Here is a 13,446-nt window from a genome sequence, read left to right on the forward strand (position 1 = left end):
ATCTCCAACTCCCCGCCCTACCACCTGTTCAGGAAGTCACTAAAAACCTACCTCTTCGACAAATTCCGCTAACGCTGCCTTCCCTCCTTCCCTGCATCCTCCTGACCTCGACATGCCTCCATTCCCTCTGACTATGCCCCCCTCCCAAGCCACTATGGCCTCTCTTTCTCAATTTCTGTTTTACCTAATTGCCCTGCCTTTTCATTGCCTCCATTTACCACCGCTATAACATGTAACATCGCTATATACGTACTGTCTCTTCTTTAGTATATGCCTTTTTATTATTGCTATTTATGTAACATCTCTGTAAATGTAACAACACTGTAATATGTATCATCGCTGTAAATGTACAGTCTCTTCTATTGTTAACCGCATTGAACTTCCATGGTATTGCGGTATACAAGAATAAAGTTATTATTATTATTATTATTATTATCTATGCAGACAACTTTTTCACCAGCATCCCATTGATAGTTAGGCTGCTGGATTGTGGAATTCATTACACAGGAACAGCCAGACAAGTGCGCCTTCCAAACTGTAATCTTGAGGATGAGAAAAGCTTGAAGAAAAAGGGAAGAGGAAGCTTTGATGTCAGAGTGGAGTCAAATCACAACATTTGTGCTGTGAAATGGTTTGACAACAGACTGGTTACACTTGTGTCTTCCTTTGCTGGCCCACAACCAGTGGAGAAGATTCAACGCTGGGACAAAACTGCCAAAAGATTTGCGCTAACATGAAATTTTTTGTGCAAAAACACGAAATTTCTTGATTACCGCTGATAGAAGTCAATGGGCGCTTCACAGGGAAAAATTTGCGTTTTTATATGATACTCATTTTTTGTATTAAATTGATAATAAAAATTACTTTTTTCTTTATTATACTATTGTTGTTGTGTATATACATAAACTTAGGTGGGTCTTTATAAGCTGTAAAGTACAAATAAACTTTTAATTATTCCTTACATGTGTTCAGAGAGAGAGTGACACTATTGAAATTCTGCTACCTTACAGGCCCAGCGTTGCAATTTTACAACATCCTCCCCAAAAGTTACTAAAATGTCAAAATAAAAAAAAAACACTGATTTAGGGATCACAAGCCTCCTATAACAACATGTGAACGTTCGAAAAAATTTTTTTACGTTTTTTTCTATATTTGGGTCTCTTACATCACACAGAAAGAAAAAAGGAGACTTCAGCTGATTCAAAATACCGCTATTAAATTAATATATAATGCTAGGAAATACGATCATGTTTCACCGCTACTAATAGATGCTCACTGGCTTCCAATTGGTCATAGAATCACCTTTAAAATAATCCTGCTCATCTTTAAAACTCTAGCCTTCGACGAACCTCAATTCATATCTAGACTATTAATACCTCACACTTCCCAACGTTCACTTCGCTCTTCTGGTCAAAACCTCCTTACAGTCCCCTCTTTGAAAATTATCGGTACAAGAAGAGCAGACATATTCTCTGTGATGGGACCTCTATGGTGGAATGCCCTGCCACAATATATTAGAAATGAAAAGGACATTATAACATTCAAAAAACTTTTAAAATCTTACTTATTTAAAGATGCTTTTAATATTTAAATGTTTAGCGAGATTCCAAATTATGCTGTGGTTTACTTCCCCTTATCCTCTTGTTTTTTCCCATTTCTTCTACCCCAAGTGAAAATTGTAACTTTTATCCTTTCCCTCCCAACTCATGTTTGTTTTTGACGAAAGTACTTTGTTAAATGTTTGTTTCTTTTTATTATACTCTATTTTTGATTTTGTACATCGCTTAGTGATTCTAATAGGCGATTTATCAAATTTATTAATAAATTTGAAACTTAAAACTATGCAAGCATGTATATGTGCTTGGATCTGCGTGTAAATTTTAGAAAAAGGGTGTGCAGCAATGGGGGGAGGGGGGTCACAGGTGTATCAGGGGCATTCCTGAAATTTCTGACGTGACGGCGCCATATAGAGAATTGCGCCTCCGGGAAAGATAGGCGCCAGAAATATAGACCAGGGTTTTCCAGGCCTACATTTCCGGCACCTATTTTTGTCATGAATCGCGCTTATGTAGGCGCTTTATGGCACCTAACGCAACATGCAGTGCTAGCCACGCCCATAGAGGCATTAGGCACCGTTTGGCACCTCCAGAGGCACGATTCCAGTGCCTTTTCTTTAGGTGCTAGTAGGTGCTTTACATTTAAAGTTATTTCCCATTTCAAACAGCATTTCCCTATTATCTTAGGCACCGGTAGGTCACCTACCAGTGCCTAAGTAAAGGCACCATTTGTCGAATTTCCCCTTAAACATCAATATTCAGTAGATATAACCAGCCATCTCATGCTGAATATTAATACTTAGCCAGCTAAGTGCTATTTATCTGGCCATCAACCATTTCTGGCCAATTAAATAGCACTGAATATCAGAGGGGCGAATATCTATAGCGGGTACCCTCTTATAGAATTCTCCTTTTAGTGTCTGAATTTTGATTAAACTTCCTCTAATTTATTTTGTACCTTGTGCACAAGGGTAGTATATAATCAATGGACTGTATCAGTCACCCTATTGGGGGATATCCTGCAGCCTTGTTTCCATGGAGTCGTACTCAGAGTTCAAGGAACTGCATCCCTGCCTGAACAAGTATCTCATTGAAAGGAAAGAAAAGATGGCACATTCCCTGCCTAACTGCATGCTCATACTGTGCCTATTTGTGCTAATAAAACACCTTTGGGGATCACTAATAGTTCTGAATGCACCAATCTATTATTTCTCATCCACTTGTTTATGGTACAGAGAGAAAGAGAGCTATATCTCGCCTCTGTTCAGTATTTATCTTGCTTTGATTCTCAGAAAAAAAAGCCATTGAGAAGTTTAAATCTCCACATTACAATGCAGCTTGGCTGATGTTGGTGGGCAAATTGGCATTAAAAAAAAAAGCAACCTCTTGGAGTCCTCATAAATGTCAGTAATGCAAAATACTGCAATATACGTAGCAGTTGAGAGTGATATAACATGGATATAACATGGGAGCGCTATTCAAGAAATCCGTCTAAACAAGCTAACTCCACAGGAAGTATCTTAATCCCCCAAAGTAAACTGCTCAACTTTGTAATCTCCTCTGGAATTGTCCAGATAACCTCTAATGCAGTGGTTCTTAACCTGGGTTCGACCGAACCCCAGGGGTTCGGTGAGTCAGTCTTGCGGGTTTGGCAGAGGTCAAAACACACCTCCGACTCACATAGCGCTTCGGTCACGTTCAATCATCTATCAGTTATTCAGTGATTTTGATCAAGACTGATCGTGTACTCGGTTTCTTGAGCTATCAATCTGTAACTAACGCCTTATATACATCAATCAATTCCTGATCAAAATTTGTGATTTAACTGCTAGATGATTGAACGTGACCGAAGCGCTTATGATTCGTGATGATACGCCCCGCTTGTCCATAATTGGCTGCAGGTGATCATGCAACATCGCTTGGCCTATCTGTGCTGCAGGGGATTTGATGCGCACAGTAGTCGAATTGTAACTGTTGTGATGGTACGTCGTGTGATACCTATCTTAATATTTTAATCCCTTACTAACTATGTCGAGCAAAATACGAAAGTGGTTGGACGAATATGTACAATATGGATTCACATGTATAACGGAACGTGATGGGAGTCAGCGTCCTAATTGCTTGATTTGCAATGCCAAGTTGAGTAATTCTAGTCTAGCTCTGGCAAAACTAAGGGAATAAAGAAGGGTTCGGTGAACACGCATATGAAACTGGTGGGGTTCAGTACCTCCAACAAAGTTAAGAACCACTGCTCTAATGTAATCCGCCTTGAACCACAAGGTAATGGTGGAATAAAAGTCACTAATGTAATGATATTTTGCAATCTTCCATGTCTGTTCTTTTCTTAAAGACACCCAAGTTTCTTTTGGTTTTCTTTCAGCTTCTCCAGTGGGATTCCCTAACTTCACTGTTTTGATAGTACCTTTAAAGATACCTTACTGCAAACCATGTACTCCAGAGAAACTTTGCCTTTCTCCCAAGTTCTAGTTTGAAAGCTGTGTTATATCCTGTTTAAACCTTAGTGTCAGCAGCCTGATTCTACTAAGTGGAGCCCATCTTTTCAGAAAAGACTCTTCTTTTCTCCAGAATGTTGCCCAGTTTCTATCACATCCAAATCCTTCTTCCATGCACTATTGTCTCATCAATACATTGAGACCCAGATCTCCGCCTGCCTCTTGGGTCCTGCAAGTGAAATGGAGAACATTTCTGAGGATGTTTTCCTGGAGATTCTAGATTTCGGTTTTCTACCTTAAAGCCTAATTTCGGCTTCCAGAAACTCCCTTCTACACTTTCCTTTGTTGTTGATACCCACATGTACCAGAACAGCACTGTCTAAAATCTTATTTAAATGACACACAACACCTTTCCACCAGGCACGTAAGCTGCCAAGTAACCCTCTCATCCACTGGTCAGCTATCTATATGCCTATTGAGTGAATTACAGACTATAATGAATGTCCTAACTCTGCGATTTCGTTCAAACCATATTATTAAAACTCTTCTTATTTCACTGGTGGCAAAAATTCAACACTTTCTGGTCCATGGCCGTTGTGCTATTTTGTTACAATTTGATCTTTCAGCAGCTTTTGATGTCGTGGATCACGATATTCTCATACAACTACTGATTAATATCGGTTTGGATCAGAGAGTTCTGAATTGGTTCAGCAGCTTCTTGAAATTACGATCTTATCAAGTACACGCTGAGGGTAAATTCTCTCCATCTTGGCCTCCTATTTGCGGAGTACCTCAGGGATCTCCATTGTCTCCCATATTATTTAATATATATATGATGACACTGAAATATTTGAACTTATCTACCTCAGAATCGATTTTTACTTACGCTGATGATATTTTCATCTTACTTGGCGTTGATCCATCACTGTCGAATTTAACAGCAGATATTAATTCTTATACTTCAAGACTTCAAGGTTGGGCCTCCTCTGTGCGTATGAAATTAAATGCCACCAAAACTAAACTTCTATGGTTTGGCCCTACTACACATAATTTACCCTCTTCCGTACGACTAAATTCTGGTGATACCTTGAAGATTGAATTTTCATCCAGAATCCTTGGGTTTGTTTTGGATTCTACTCTTTCTTTGACTAACCAAATTAACAATGTATCTTAAAAATGCTTCTGTAGTTTACGGATGTTAAGGAGAGTTTATCGTTTTTTTCATCAACATCATTTTGCTGTATTGGTCCAGGCTATTATATTAGCTCATTTGGACTATGCAAATTCTCTTTACATCAGTTTAAGTAAGTGTAACTTAAAGAGATTACAGCTTATCGAGAACACAATTGCCAAATTGATCTTTAATAAAAATAGATACGATCATGCTACTCCATTATTAAGGGTAGTGCATTGGCTCTTGGTATATTGGAGGGTTCCATTCAAGTGAGCCAATGTTGTATTTAAAAGTTTATATGGGACTTTTTTCCCGTTATGTACCCTTTCTTTCAACTCTCATTGACCTCTTTCTTCTAGAGGTATACATAAATTCAAATTAGTATTCCCTTCTATTAGAGGTATTCAAACTCTAGGTGGGCTTTCACACTCTATGGCATTTACCTTAGTGAAAATCTAGAATGACCTCCCTTCAGAAATCAGACTTCTTTCCTCCTTGACATGTTTTAGAAAACTTTGAACATGTATCTGTTTAAGAAATATTTAGCTGACAAATAAGAGATGGTAATAGATGAATTTCCTGTCCAATTATTGTTCTCCTATGTTCTTTTAAATTAACTTTTGTTAACTGGTTTGAGTCCCTGTGGGGAATGACCCGGTGTATAAGACTAAGGATTGGATTGGATTGAATAGGCAGCAAAGCCTGGATCAGCCTGGGCAGGCAGCAACAGAGGTAGGAACATCAGAAGAAAAGCAGGATAGAGAAATTAACACTACCACTCTTGTTCTGTAATGGAATCTGGGTGCTCACATGTTATTCTATGTTCTACACACACAAATAATATAGAGGATAACAATCACTAATGTCCAAAACTATACATACAAAATTGTAATACTTGTATCAATGAAGGAGCTAATCATTAGAGACTTCAAGCTCTTTTACAACTATCAAGGTGGAGAAAAAGCCTCAAATCACATCCGACAGTATTATGCACACAATGTTAAAAATATGCCTCTTTAACTATCACAGGCAAAAAAACCTCCAACCCAACTCTCTTGAAAAGTCTCAAAATGAAGAAAACCCCGCCACATAAGTTACAGAGTGACTTATCTGACGATGCTGGGAACCATGTAAAGTCTTCCGATTCAAATTCTCACATCGGGATCCGTAAAGGTTTTATCATAGTCATCCAACGCTTGTCCCCTACAAAGATCCTTATCTCGTCGTCTTCTTAGCCCCTCCATTATAACGATTTTGTATGTATAATTGTAACAGTGTCTCTCAAACTTTATTAGCTTCAGTACACTAATCGGAGCAAATGTTTTTTACAGCACATTATAATTTAAATTATAAAATTGCAGAACTAACCGAAAATTATATCTGAGAGTTATTTATTTAAAGTTCTTTATGCTGTGTCTGGGTAATTGTAACAATGGTGAAACTAAAGTAGATATAATAGAATTGCTAATCAGTGCAAATTAACTCAAAACACAGCTCGATAGTCAACAAGCAAACACCTGTTTCATCATCCAACATCTGCAGTCATTATCTTTATTTATTTATTTAATTTCTGTCAGAGCTGAGGATTCAAGTTTGCAGAGATAAGAAGATCCAAATGGTAACAAAGCCCAGATTGCTTTGTTGCTCAAGTTAGGATAACTACTCCATAAAAAATAAAATTACAGTCAAACCTCGGTTTGCGAGTGTTTTGCAAGACGAGAAAAACACTCTCGCAAATCTTGCCTCGCAAACCGAGCATTGACTCAATATTTGAGGCATCACCACCCCCCCCCCCCCGCCCAAACCCTTACCATGATTGGGCACCAGCATGCAGCACCAACCCACAGGATGTGCTGGTGCCCAAAGAGCATGCCGCTTGCCGCTGAGCCTTGAGCATCTGCGCATGCTCAAGGCCTTCTGGATCCCGCTCTCTCCGAGATTCTAATGAGATTCTCGGACACAGCGAGAATCTCATTAGAATCTCAGAGAGAGCGGGAGCCAGAAGGCCTTAAACATGCGCAGATGCTCAAGGCCCAGCAGAATCAGCGGTCCTGTGGGTTGGTGCCAGTGCCAGTACCCGATCGCGGTTCTCCGGGGTGGGGTGGGCGAAGTCAGTTCCGGGGGGTGGAGTGGAAGTGTGCCAGTGGCCTTGGGGGGGGGGTGCCAGTGGCCTCGGGGGGGGGGTGTCTTTTTTGGAATGTGGAACGAATTGCCCGCATTTCCATTGTTTTCTAAGGGGAAATGTGCTTTGATATATGAGCACTTTGGTTTACAAGCATGCTTCTGGAGCGAATTATGCTTGCAAACCAAGGTTCTACTGTACTTGCCATTAGTTTTCAAAGACCAATCACTTCAAAGAATGATGCTTGTCTGGGTGGTTGTTTCCATACACACACAGATGCTCATAACATTGACAGACTCTTGTGTACGAAACGTACATGTCATCTATTCTAGTGTATACATAACGAAGGGAATTTTTAAAAATAAAGTAAAATTCTGGAATCTCTCGTGGCACACCACTGTGCCTTGGCACACAGTTTGAGAGACCCTGAGTTAAAAGCTCTCATCATGTGTCCTCGAGGCATTTAATAGAGTTATGGATTATATTATTCAGTATTCAATAATAGTTACTATAATTCCTGTAAAATGAACATGGGATAAATATTTAAATAAGTCAACAAAGTTTCAGAAGACAGCAAATCCTATATAATAAAACGCTAGCCGTGCATGCGCACTCAAACCTGCGTGATCTGTGATCCGTAGGTCCGTGGTCAGAGTGCGTATGCGGCGGCCAGATCGGGAAAGCACAGCACAGCCAGCGACTCCCCCCTCCCGCCCTCACTAACCGCCAAAACCACCACCGCCAAAGCCTCCTCCTTCTCGACGGCTTACCCGCGTTTAAATTGAGAAAAGCGCTGCACCGCGCTAACGCTGGCTTTGCCGTCTTCTGTCCACTGCGGCCTGCCCTCTCTGACTACTTCCTGTTTCCGCTAGGGTTGGCTGCAGTGGATAGAAGACGCCGAAGCCAGCGGTAGCGCGGTGGAGCGCTTTTCTCTCAATTTAAACACGGCAGATAATAGAAAGGGAACAAGCAGAGAGCAAAATTCTTTACCCCAAACGATCAGACATGGGGACAGGAGGAAATTTAGCTGGTCTCATAAAGGCTGTGAGCGCTGAGAAAAAGGAATTTGCAGTTGTCTCTTATTAATGAACCAAATCAGAGAATGCTTTTAGAAATTGCTACAGGCCTTAGATTCACCACTGGTCTTATGTCTGGAAAGGAAGGGGGAGGCGGGAAATGCTGCTGTTGCACAGGGAAGGGTGGGAAATACTGCTTCTGCACAGGGAAGGCCAGGAAATGCTGCTGTTGCACAGGGAAGGGTGGGAAATGCTGCTTCTGCACAGGGAAGGCCAGGAAATGCTGCTGTTGCACAGGGAAGGGTGGGAAATGTTGCTTGTAACGGGCTTAAACACTAGTTTATTATATAACATAGTAACATTCAAATCCTAATTTGTTCTACATCCACATGCTTCTAAAACTATACAAAGTCCACATCTAACTGTATAGCAATTATGTAATATTTGTGCCTGTTATTTAGGGGCTTGTATGCACTGTCAGTAAGGCAGCATGTACACCTGTACTGCTGGCAGGCAGTTACTACGCCATGAAAACACAACCCTGGCATAGATCAGTATTCCCAACATCTCCACAGTCTCCTGAGCAGCATTGTGAGCCCCCACCACATTGATCAGCATTCTAAACCCTCCTCCCAGCCCTCGAGTAGCATTGTGAATCATCCTCAGCAGGCATCCTTATTGGTCAGCTTGGATCTTATTGGCATGAAACTACTGCTAAAATAGCCTGACTTAACCTCCAATATATTCATATCCATATACCTGTCATATTGCTCAGCACGATTCATGGGAAATTCACTTTCAGAAATGCTGTGTCATGGTACTGCTGCAGAAATAATTACTGATGTATATTTTATAAACAAATTAATATATGCTGATCATGTTTTTATGATATTCCGGCTTATCGTCTGGTATTAGAGTATGAATAAATATTTTTGTGCCAACTCAAATCTTGTGAATGGCTCTGTATTTAAATGTTTAATTCAACTTTTTAGTAATTAAAATTAAGAAACTGAGCTCAACTGGCTGGAATAGGCTTCCTAAGACAAGCTTTACTTCTAGCCACTGGTATAGTAAAGGAGGGGGTGTGGTATGCCCCGGGCATGGTCTTTATAAAGGGCACAGACACCCGTCCTCCTCTTCGCCCCCTCTCCTTCCCGATTCCCCCTGCCATGCGCGTGTGCCCCTTCCCTTGCACCTCTTTCAATTTTTTTCTGTGCAAACAGCATTACAGACTTGCTGCCCACGTTGGTGTCGCCTCTCTCTGATGTCACTTCCGGGCCCCGCACCTAGGAAGTGATGTCAGAGGGATAGCCAACATGATGCGGGCAGCAAGTTTGTGCCGTTGCTTTCGCCTGGGAAATTGAGAAAGGTACGGGGAAAGGAAGGGACCGTAAGCGCAGCAGGAGGGGTTGGGAAGTAACGGGGTGGGCGGAGAAGAGGAAGTTGGAGAGACACCACCGCCCTAGGCGCCACTTCCCCTGGCTACATTCAAATCTAGGTTAAAAGCCCACCTTTTTGAGATTGCTCTTAACTCCTAACTCCTATTTGCTTATAAATAGTCCATTTTAAAAAATAATCATTCCCACCATAAGCAATTCCGTAATCCCTTATTAGTCCTGTTTGTCTGTTTTTATTAAATTATAAGCTCTGTGAAGCAGGGACTGTCTCTTACATGTTTTGTATACAGCGCTGTGTACCTCTAGTGGTGCTATATAAATGATAAGCAGTAGTAGTACATACAAGATTTGATTTGAGAAATTAATCATGTGACAAACTGCATAATATATTTATGGTTCAACAAGGAGTGCAGTCAGGGTGTTATTAAAAATTATCTTTCCGTCTCTTATTATGCTGCATTCAGGCTGCTTGAGAGTGTCCATTATTTCTGCTTTCAGATCAGGTGGCGCAGTTTTCTCAAAGTTATAGGTTTCTGTCAAAAAATCCAACAACAGTGTTCCCGTTTTACTGCCTTCAACAAAACATTCTGTTATGTCCATTTCAGACGGCAGCTCATAATATGTGTACTTGTACTCTGCTTCATCAAGCATGTTTTTGATGTCAGAAGACGTGATGTATACACAAAGATCATTCAGTGGTAAACGATGTCCATATGTCTTCCATAAACTTGCCCAACCACTGCTTCCTAATAGAAGATCATGTAATTAAAGAGTTGGTAAGTGCAAAGATATTTGTTGACATGAGGAAATGTCAAAGTTTCTACACAAAACATATGTCGTGGGGTTGCTGTGCTAGTCCACACAATGAGAGTAAACGGTAAATAACACATTACAAAAAGAACAAGGTCAAATTTTGATGGGAAGATGTATTTCCAGGTCAGACTGCGGCATCAATAGATTTTTCCAACAGGATCTTTAAAAGAAACTTGAGGACCATACCAAATGGAAAAGATCAGTCATTTTAAAACAAACATATCAGGATGTAATAAAGAAAATTTTATAACTGGGCACCTGGGTTAAGAGGCCAAGTAGGTGCCTATATACGAGGGGGCCACTGAAAAGTTCTCAGTCCAGCCAAGAAGAGAATGATGTGGAGCCATGAAGCTTTCAAGATACTCCACACTTTTCATCTCAGTGAGGCAAATGCATCTAGTAAAGGGGCACAAGTATAGGGAAACGAAGCCATTGTGACATCAACGATGAGGTTGGCTCTTAGGCATTGGTGGAATGAAGCATTGTGACATCACAGTAGGAGGGGGCCGCTGAAAAGTTCTCAGACCAGCCAAGAAGAGAATGATGTGGAGCCATGAAGATTTCAAGATATTGTCACAAACCCGGCACTGTAGTTAGGTTTGTGCCAGGGAAAGGACAAAAACCCCTAACCTTGAGAAGAACTGATCAATGCAGCAGCTCTTCCAACAGCAGACAGCAAGACTCTAGCCCTTATGAGAGTGCCCAAGAGCAGGAGCCCTGGGAGGAGGGGAAGCAGGATGAGCCTATTAACTTCTCTAAGCCTAGAGCAGCTCCTAGCAAAATGCACCCTAGCAGGCAGACTCCTAATCATGCTAGTACTCACCTGCTGAAGTTAATTGAGCAGCAGCAGAAGGCTCAGCAAAAGCCCGCCAATCCCCCCCTCAGGTTAGGGCGTGGCTTTCTCAGGTCTAATCAAAGTCAGCAGAGCAAGCTTGGAAAAGGCAGTCTGGATCCAGCAGTGGAAGGAGACTTATGGCCAGGTGCTCCCGGGACAACCAAGTGAATGAGATTGAAATGGAAGACTTAGAAGCTGTCCCTCTGGTGAACCAGCCGGTCTGCTCTCAGGCAGAGGAAGTTATGGACACTTACCTGGAACCTGAGGAGGTGCCTATGGAACAAAGCTAAGTTTGATTTTGGCCCTGTGTTTGTTTTTTGAATGCTGAGACTTGTGCTGGGAGAGTGAGCATTGCCAAGCTCACTGCTGAAGGACTGTGCAATCTTCCATGTGAAGTATGGTTTTTCTTTCTTTTACTCTGTTTGGAGAACTGTGCCACTGAGTGTGTTAGTGGGAATTGTGTGGGGAGAATCCACAGAAGATCCTTGGGTTGGGATTGTGGGGCCAGTATTGGCAGCTTTAATTGTGGATTCAGCAATTCCCCATCTCCACCAGTTACTGAAGCCGGCTGGAGAAGCCTGATTGGAGCCAGGCAACCACAGTGTGCTTTATTGAGAGTAATGAACTTTCATGAATGACTGCTATAAAGACTGTGCAAGTTTATCAGCTCCTGTTTTTGCAGTTTTTCTTTTCTTCTGTGAAAAAGCTGTTTGAGGACTATTGTACTTACCTGAGGAAAGGCTGAGTGCAGTCTCATGCAAGATCAAGTTCTGTTTGTATTTGTTTCTTGTGTTTTTGCCTTAAACTTTTGAGCATTAAGCACATGGCTGAATGAAGCTATGTTGTGCATTAAAGACTTATCATTCTGAGGGGAATCAGGCTGTTCTGATTTTTATTTTTGCTCCTCATATTAGTACCAGCAGGGCCTTCAACCCGCGAAGGCACGCCAGTGACTGTGTTTTTGCACACTGCCCGGTAGCCATTCTGACTACCCGGTACCGGGGGTGTGACAATATTCCATGCTTTTTCTTGACACTTTTCGTTTTATTTCATATCACTGAAACGAAAAGTGCCAAATAAAGTGTGGAATAACATGTGCATTTCATGGCTCCACATCATTCTCTTCTTGGTTGGGCTGAGAACTTTTCAGCAGCCCCATCTGAGCATTTTCATAAAGACAAATAAGGGACTATGGCCCTGATTCTATACACAGTGCCTACCAATAGGTGCCTAGATCGGGACTCGTACTGATGTAGATGCACATACTGTTCTTTCATTTGTATGCCACTGTTTTAGATTAAAAATCAATAAAGATTTAATTAAAAAAATAATTAATTTTCGGGTAGGTCCCTAACTTGGTAAGCGCCATGTAGGCGTCTACACCAAGGAACCTACTCATGCCTACCCGTGCCTACCCTATGGATTGTATTAGGCGCCAGTAGGCATCTGTGTTAGGCGCCAGTACATTAGGCCAAGAAAACCCTGGCCTAATATTCCAGTGCCTAATTTGAGTTAGGCGCTGCTAAAGCCGATTCTACAAACGACATCTAGCTTTTGATTGACAGCTACACCGAGCAGCGCCTAGCCACTAGATGCCATTTATAGAATCAGGGCCTATGTGTTTTATAAAATACTAGCATAAGCATCAACAATAATGATTGAATGCAGATGTGGCAATTTATCACTGCTTAAGAGCTACCATTATGATATGTTATTTTACCATTAACATGTGCTAATTTAGGAAAGGTCCCATTTTATGCAAGGAGACCTTGGAGCCCTATTACTAAGGGTTGTTAAGCCCTTAATGAGGGGTCAATGCACAGAAACTGGCCATCATGCAACTGAATTTTTCATAATGTTTCATGTAGGGGGCATGGCATGGGTAGAGAGCGGGAGTGGACGTTTTGGCCAGCTAGCACATTATATTTACTGTGCCTAATGCACTGTTAACCCAGGAGCACTTAGCGCCTCCTAAATAGGAAACAGTAAGGCCTCGATTAACAGTGCCTAAAACTTAGGCACTGAGCAGTGTGGCGCTTATGGGTGATTCTATAAATGTTAGGCACACTTTATAGAATCA

At 41.4% G+C, this 13,446-nt stretch overlaps 1 protein-coding gene and 1 long non-coding RNA gene across 5 annotated transcripts in view; one reads left to right on the plus strand and one right to left on the minus strand.

Moving 5' to 3' along the window:
* The window catches only part of LOC117361328, a 117,473-nt gene that overhangs the window by 50,560 nt on the left and 53,467 nt on the right, over positions 1–13,446 (plus strand). The gene's annotated exons all lie outside the window — the stretch shown is intronic.
* Positions 7,590–13,446, minus strand: part of HNMT (histamine N-methyltransferase) — a 41,107-nt gene continuing 35,250 nt past the window's right edge. For 2 of the 4 annotated variants that reach the window (XM_033946505.1, XM_033946504.1), the window contains exon 7: positions 7,590–10,464. In XM_033946505.1, coding sequence (XP_033802396.1) covers positions 10,109–10,464 — 356 coding nt within the window. In that variant the 3' untranslated portion in view covers positions 7,590–10,108. The remainder of the gene's footprint in view (positions 10,465–13,446) is intronic. The other 2 variants (XM_033946507.1, XM_033946506.1) reach the window with 2 other exon arrangements.

The sequence above is a fragment of the Geotrypetes seraphini genome, chromosome 5 (assembly GCF_902459505.1).
Source record: "Geotrypetes seraphini chromosome 5, aGeoSer1.1, whole genome shotgun sequence".
Lineage (NCBI taxonomy): Eukaryota > Metazoa > Chordata > Amphibia > Gymnophiona > Dermophiidae > Geotrypetes > Geotrypetes seraphini.